Source organism: Babylonia areolata, chromosome 23 (genome assembly GCF_041734735.1).
Source record: "Babylonia areolata isolate BAREFJ2019XMU chromosome 23, ASM4173473v1, whole genome shotgun sequence".
Taxonomy (NCBI): domain Eukaryota; kingdom Metazoa; phylum Mollusca; class Gastropoda; order Neogastropoda; family Buccinidae; genus Babylonia; species Babylonia areolata.
In genome coordinates, this window is record NC_134898.1 from 38,874,613 (window position 1) to 38,882,112 (window position 7,500).

General features: G+C 43.2%; 1 protein-coding gene across 1 annotated transcript in view; it reads left to right on the top strand.

Annotated features, from left to right (window-relative positions):
• LOC143297672 (protein sevenless-like) overlaps positions 1–7,500 on the top strand; it is a 142,116-nt gene that overhangs the window by 103,850 nt on the left and 30,766 nt on the right. The window contains exon 8 of the mRNA XM_076610092.1: positions 2,775–3,068. Within this exon, the coding sequence (XP_076466207.1) occupies positions 2,775–3,068 (294 nt within the window). The remainder of the gene's footprint in view (positions 1–2,774; positions 3,069–7,500) is intronic.

Genomic DNA, 7,500 nt, shown 5'->3' on the forward strand with positions numbered 1-7,500 from the left:
AGAAAAAGCACGTCAGATCGTTGGCTACTTTATAAATTAGCCCGTCAAAGAAATGATATGAATAATACACGACAGCTGATATATTATTACACTGCCGATAAGAGAAAGAGAGGTGGAAGGTCAACAGACAGGGAGCGAGAGGGATAGAGAAGAAGCTAAGGAAGGAAAGAAGAAGCTAAGGAAGGAAGGAAGGTCACTTTCGCGCAAAGAGAAGATAAGGGCGAAAGTAAAACCAGTCCCGGTGGTCACGGGTTAGTTCGAAGAAGGCGCGAATGGCAAATCTACTTACTACCCTCTCTAACCACCCCAGCCCTTCGCACCCTTTCCCCCCACCCCAGCACACACACACACACACACACACACACTCCTCAGCCCACCGCCAATACCTCTTCCCTATCCGCCCCCCCCTACACCCCCCCCCCCCATACACACACCCCTTCTGTTGTGGAACTAATGAAGGCCATTAATAAAAGTAAATAATGGCCAGCAGGAAAGTCGCAGAAAGTGCTCTGAGATTTGGGTATTTGCGATTGAGAGAGAGAGAGAGAGAGAGAGAGAGAGAGAACGAAAAGCTGAAATAGACGCAATGAACAGAAAGAGAGAGACAGACAGACAGACAGGCAGACAGACAGAGTGGAGAAGAAGACAGAGACGTACATAGAGAGAGAGGGAGACAGACATGCAAAGAGACAGACAGAGAAAAAGGTGGGAGCAGGCACGTAGAAAGACCGAAAAAAAATCGTATTGGAAGCACAGAGAGAGAGGCAAAAACAGACTGAAGCAGAGAGAGAGAGAGAGGGGTGGGGGGGGTGGGGTGGGGGGCACTCACAATGTGATACAGAGAGAGACAGGGACAGAGAGGATGACACACAAGAAACAGGGGAGAGTAAGAAAGGGGTGGGGGGAGGAAATGGCGCGCGCGCGCACACACACACACACACACACACACACACACACACACACACACACACACACAGACTAGACACTGGACTTATTTTTTTGTCATTGCCAAGAAAGGTCATTTGACAAGAAGGCAACAACATAAAATCATGATTATATTTTTGCTTCAAAATAGCGAACACCATCTTTATTCTCTCAACCATTCAGCCAATTCAAACCAAGAAAATATGCAGTCACTGGAAACACTTAAGTCACACCTTGGCAGATGTGGTGTAAGGTATATGGATTTGTCCGAACGCAGTGACGCCTCCTTGAGCTACTGAAACTGAAACTGAAAACAGAGAGAGAGAGATGGGGACAATTAGACAACAGAGACAGAGACACACACACACACACACACAGAGGAGAGATGGATGGATTCAAATGTGGGACCTTGGCCAGTGGCCTTGATGAGAAAACCTTTGTCTGCTTCCTCCTCCTCCTGCACGTGACGTAGAGGGGGGACGTGCTTTGCTGGCGTTGTTCTATTAATGGTGTGAGCAGTCACACCCGTGTGTCATCTCTCCCCACTAGTGGTCAGGTTACTGGTCACTACACCTGCACGTCCAGGTAGGAAGAATAGTGGGGTATTGTTGGGGGAAGGGCAGGCGGTTGGGTGGGTGGGGTGGGGGGAGGGGGCTGGACTGAAGACAAGGGACGTGTTTATAGACTGTGTGTGCATGCGTATGAAAGTGTGCGTTCTTGGGTGCGTGCGTTGGTGTGTGTACACCTAAAAATTTATCAGGACAGGGCTTGTAGTTTCCGCAGTTAAGTATCCGAGAAAAAAAAAGACTTATTTCAGTAGGAATATAGGAACACACACACACACACACACACATACACTGAGATATATATATATATATATATATATATAAATAGATAGATAGATAGATAGATAGATATATATATATTGGCTTCTGTTTTGATTTCAAACCATGCCATGCATCTGTCCTCTCAAACTCTCCTATGTTTCCTGTTGTTTTTCACACATTCATCACCTTGCTCTTGCTTTGTGTATCACATTGTTAAATTTTCAATCAGTGTGTCATTTTGATGACTGTGGTAACAGGTTATTGATTTATATGTAAGCAGGCACACACTCATTCGGCCCGTCTGAGAGTCTCTCTGTTTGTCAGTGTACAGTCCAGTCCGTCTGTCCGTCCTTATGTCTGTCTGTCTGTCTCAGTTCTCTCATGTTAGACCATCCGTCCATCTATTCTCCCCCCCCCCCCGACCCTCACGTCTCTCTCAGTCTCGAGATCAATGAATGATATTCCCATTCACTCACTGTGTCAATAGTAATGATAATGATGACAGATACTTGTATAGCACTATGTCCATAAAACTGCCAAGAGATGCTTTACAAAACATAACAGTGAACTCGTGCACAACAAATTACATCAAAGTTTCATATGCACACCAAACCCTACCCATATTAGATACCATCCATAGCTTTGCAAAACATAGCATTGTACTCTTACACAACACTTTTTTTTGCGCTTAGAGTTGACTTCATCAAGATTTTGCGTCTTTTATTATTATTATTATTATGTATTTATCTATTATTTTTTATTTATCTATTTTATTTTTATTTTTATTTTTTCACTCAAGGCCTGACGACGCGCGTTGGGTTACAGCTGCTGGTTAGGCATCTGCTTGGCAGATGTGGTGTAGCTTATATGGATTTGCCCGAACGCAGTGACGCCACCTTGAGCTACTGATACTGATACTGATATATACACACACGCCAAAAAAATCTACCTGTATTAGATACGCCCCACAGCTTACCTGAACAGCGCATTGATTTGTACCTGTGCTCTGTTTGACGTCTTCAGTTCCCACCTCGGCCCCCACCATCACCCGACTGTCCGCGCCCTCACCCACCGTCGTCTCCCTGTCCTGGAAACCGCCCACCTTCCCCAACGGGCCGTTGCTAGGCTACCGCATCAACCTTGACCCAGTGGGTCACCAGCAGCTGAACGTGACGACCTTGGAGGTGCCGGGCAACGTGACCTCTTGGACCTTCAGCCAGTGCCAGTCCTCGCAGCTCTACAGGTTCTCGCTGTCGGCCTGGAACGCCGTCGGGGAAGGCCCATCGGATTCTGGCAACATCACCACCCCTAACCCTGGTAACTGTAAGTCATCGGTTTTGTTCTCTCTTTGTCTCTCTCTCTCTCGCTCTTTCTCTCTCTCTGTCTGTCTCTGTCTCTCTGTCTCTATCTGTCTCTGTCTCGCTGTCTCTCTTTCTGCTCTCTGCATGGGATTCGTCTTGTCTGTGGTGGTGACAGTCGGTTTGTTGTTCTGTGTTAGTGTCGTGTTTGTGTGTGTGTGTGTGTGTGTGTGTGTGTGTGTGTGTGTTCTGGTTTTTTTTGTTTTTGTTGTGTGTGTGTGTGTGTGTGTGTATGTGTGTGTGTGTGTGTGTGTGTGTGTGTGTGTTTGTTTGTGTGTGTGTGTGTGTGTGTGTGTGTGTGTGTGTGTGTGTGTGTGTGTGTTCTGGTTTTTTTTGTTTTTGTTGTGTGTGTGTGTGTGTGTGTGTGTGTGTGTGTGTGTGTGTGTGCTGGTTTTTTTTTGTTTTTGGTGTGTGTGTGTGTGTGTGTGTGTGTGTGAGATTGGTTGGCTCAAAAGTATCACTGGATGGTGTGGTTTGGGCTGCAGGACTGAACGAAACATGATTTTTGACGGACAAAGCAGTTTCATGTGCGCATCAAGCAATTCTTTTTTCTCCTCGTATACCTTATCCAGAATGATTGGCAAGTTTAATCAAAAGCAGCTTGTGTTGCCTTTTTTATGTTTTGACTTGTATGCTTCTTTCTCCTCCACTGCAAAGGTGGTGATGATGATGGTGGTGTTTTGCACCATAGATATATAAAAGGACATCCCGAAGATTTCTAAACTGGAATTTTGTTCCTTCCCATCAGTAACTATCGCCCACACTGGTAAACATTATTAGCAGTTTGCACTTACACTGAAAAGAGAGAGGGGAGAGTGTTTTCCTGCTGATCATGTTTCGTTCAGGTCCGTGTGAGCTATGCGCATTTCATTAACGAAAAAACCCTACGAGTTTTTCCCCAGCCATATATTAATGGGCGTGGCGTGATTTTTTTCCCCCCCATAACCCTCTAACCCACGAATGTAGAGCAGCCTTGGTATGTGAACTTTCACCCCTGCTTGTGATTGGTCACTTCAAAAACTGAGCTGTTTCCGAGATGTAGTGGGAACTATCTTAATATATTCATCTATATTATGATCATCTTTTTAATATTCTTTTATTTTTAAAAATTATTTTAGGGGCTTGTGGTCATTTTTGTACGTAATGAATTTTATATGCAATTCCAAACCTGACAATTACACTAGGCCGTCTTTGTCTTTGAATTACTTGTTATCCAGTTCAGAACGTAACTATTCAATACATTTTTATGATTATTATCAATTTTTGTTTTGTTTTGACCAATCTTTTCATGTAAGGTAACTGATCGAAAATAATCTCATCTGAATAATACTAAAGACACGTCCCTTTCAGTATATTTTAAAGTGTTCTTTCATGGACAGGCAACTATCTAGAATTACTTCTTTTGTCAACAAAAAGTGAACGTCTTTTATGTGTTCTTCTTATTGTGTTACTTTATTTTTTTGTTTTCAGATGAACATTGGGATAGCTCTGAAAGTATGGGAATGCTGTTTTGATTATTGGAGTTTTGGATTTTGTACAGAAAATCAGTTTGATGAGTTGCATTTGGGTCTTATTCGTTTGCCTTTGTTTACGTACTTATCTGTTTATTATTTTTTTTTGTACAGGCATGTCAACTTTCTTTTGTCGTCATTCTCTATCAGTTTTTTTTCCAAAAAGACGTTCACCATGACCACATGTCTGTACGGAGGAAGTTGCTTTAGATCGGCTGTGAACATGTCACACTCACAGTTTTTGTTCTACTTTCTTAATTTAAGGGTAAAGGACAATGGGCAGCTGGGGACGATAAAAAAAAACCCAGCAGGAATTATTTTTGAATGGATATATTGGTTGCTCTGCGTTCTTTGAATTGAAAATATTCAGTTTGAATTAAAAAAAAAAAACAACTTTCATTGCGGGCTTGTCCCCGCGTACAAGACTTGTTTTTATTTTTAACGGTTTGCAACAAAGACATACATTGTAAATCTGAATCATTTTCAACACGATGTTGTGACATACATGTGGATCTTGAGAATCGTCACCGGATTTATCTTCTTTCTTTTTTTTTTTAATTATATATTTCCTTCCAAGGTCAGGGAGTCATAGAGGGAAGGGGGGAGAAGGATGATAGAGGAGTGGCAAGAGTGACTTTCCATTAAAAAAAAAAAAATGCAGATTATCCACATAGAAAAGAGACATGGAAAATCAAAGTTACTTCAATCTTGAGTTATCTCCCTCCTGAAGTTCACAGCCGATTGGTCAAAGCAACGTTCCTACATGACAGAACAGAAAAGAGTTCAGCTCTGGTGACGAACTTGGTGTGTAACATTGTTCATAAAAAAGGAAAAAAAAAGAAAGAAAAAAAAAAGCAACAACAAAAAAGCGAAAAGTTATCGTTGTTTAGAAATCTGTGATAAATCAAGAGAGTGTAGACACGAGTGTTTCTCTCAGTTTTTTTTTACTTTGTTTTCATTTCTGACATTCATTCCTTTTTCGTCCTCGGCTGTTCTACTCCTGCATGCTGATTGTCTGGTTTGGTAGCGTGCTTCATTGACCCGCATGGTGACTGTATATGGATTGTCGTAATATGTAAATGGAATGGTTATGTGTTTGAAACCGGAGAGATGGATGCTAGACTGCTGTTCGATTAATGTGTGCGGTGATATTGCAGCGTATGTGTCGTTTTCATATGTCTTGGTATGTTTTACTTTTTGTTGGTGAATGTGCGTGTGTGCGTGTGTGGGCGGGTAGGGAGGGTGTGGGGGCGGAAGGTGCGATATTGTGTGCATTGCTTATGTGTAGGTGTATGCTTTTTTTTTGGGGGGGGGGGGGGGGGGGGGGGGGACGGGGGGGGGGAGGTTCTGTGTGTGTGTGTGTGTGTGTGTGTGTGTGTTATTATGTTGGTGTATGGACACGGAGGATGCAAGAAGTGCATGCGTCAGAAGTGCAGCATGTTTTCCGTGCTTATCAATCAATCTCTCTGTCTCTCTTCTATCTATCTATCTGGCTAGTTACCTCTCTCTCTGTCTCTGTCCTGTCTCTCTCTGTATATATATATATATATATATATATATATATATATATGTATGTATGTATGTATGTATATATATATATATATATGTGTGTGTGTGTGTGTGTGTGTGTGTGTGTGTGTGTGTGTGTGTGTGTGTGTGTTGTATTGAATTGTATTGTACTCGCTTTTAAATTGACACACACTCAGCTTAGAAATACATAATGCACAGCTTACCTGCTTTTGAGTGATAATAATATACTCAGCGAAGTAGTACTGAATGATGCACATCGTAAATCATACGTGTTTGGACTACAACACTCAGTTAAGTTATACACGTTATTCAAAGGTAGGACGTGCTTTGTCAATAACGGTAAGGCGTATAAGAGTGGCTCGTGGCTTAAACGATTTGTACAGATAAATTGGCAGACACACACACACACACACACACACACACACACACACACACACACACACACACACACACACACACACACACACACAGAGAGAGAGAGAGAGAGAGAGAGAGAAGACAAGACAAAATTCTTTATTTCGAGGACAATAGATAAGCACTGGTGTGCTCTTTTACATCCAGTCCTCGCCCTGAATATGGTTTTCTCTATACAATACTAAATAAAAATGAGAGAGAGAGAGAGAGAGAGAGAGAGAGAGGGACGGTGGGGGGAGAGAGAGAGAGGGGGAGGGTGGTGGGAGAGAGAGAGAGAGAGAGAGAGAGAGAGAGAAGCGGCGATGGTTAAGACTTCACCTGGCCCAGGTTGGAAACGAACGTGAGACCTCCCCCCCCCCCCTCCACCCCCTGCTTCCGAATCAGGCACGCATTATCTCAACCATCCTTTCACAGTAGGGCAGAACATAATAGACATGTGATGTAAACATATACATACATAATCTCAGTGGGGCAGAACTGGAAGAGATGGGGGGTGGGGGGTGGGGGGGTGAGGGTGGCGTGGAGGGGTTCTGTCGTAATGTTTTGGCCGCTACTGCACTGTCCTCGACATGGCCGACTGCCTGCCGTTAGTTGTTGTTGTTGTTGTAGTTGTTGTTAGTGTTTTTTGTGTTGGGTTTGGATGAGACAGAGAGAGAGAGGTGTAATAAACACCTCCGATAATAACGGGGCGACGCAGACGTGAAACGAAGCGGTGAAGGTGTAACCGGTAACAGATGCTGGTGTAACGCGTGTGTCGATTAAAAACGTTGGCCGTGTTTATCTTTTCTGCTGTTGCTCCTGCTGCTGCTTTTAATTTTTTTAAAATATTATTTATTTTTTTTTTTTTACGGCAGTACCGGTTTATTTACCCCCCCCCCCCCACCACCCCACCTCTTTCTCGTTTGGCACGTGAAGGCATCGGATGCAAAATATTGG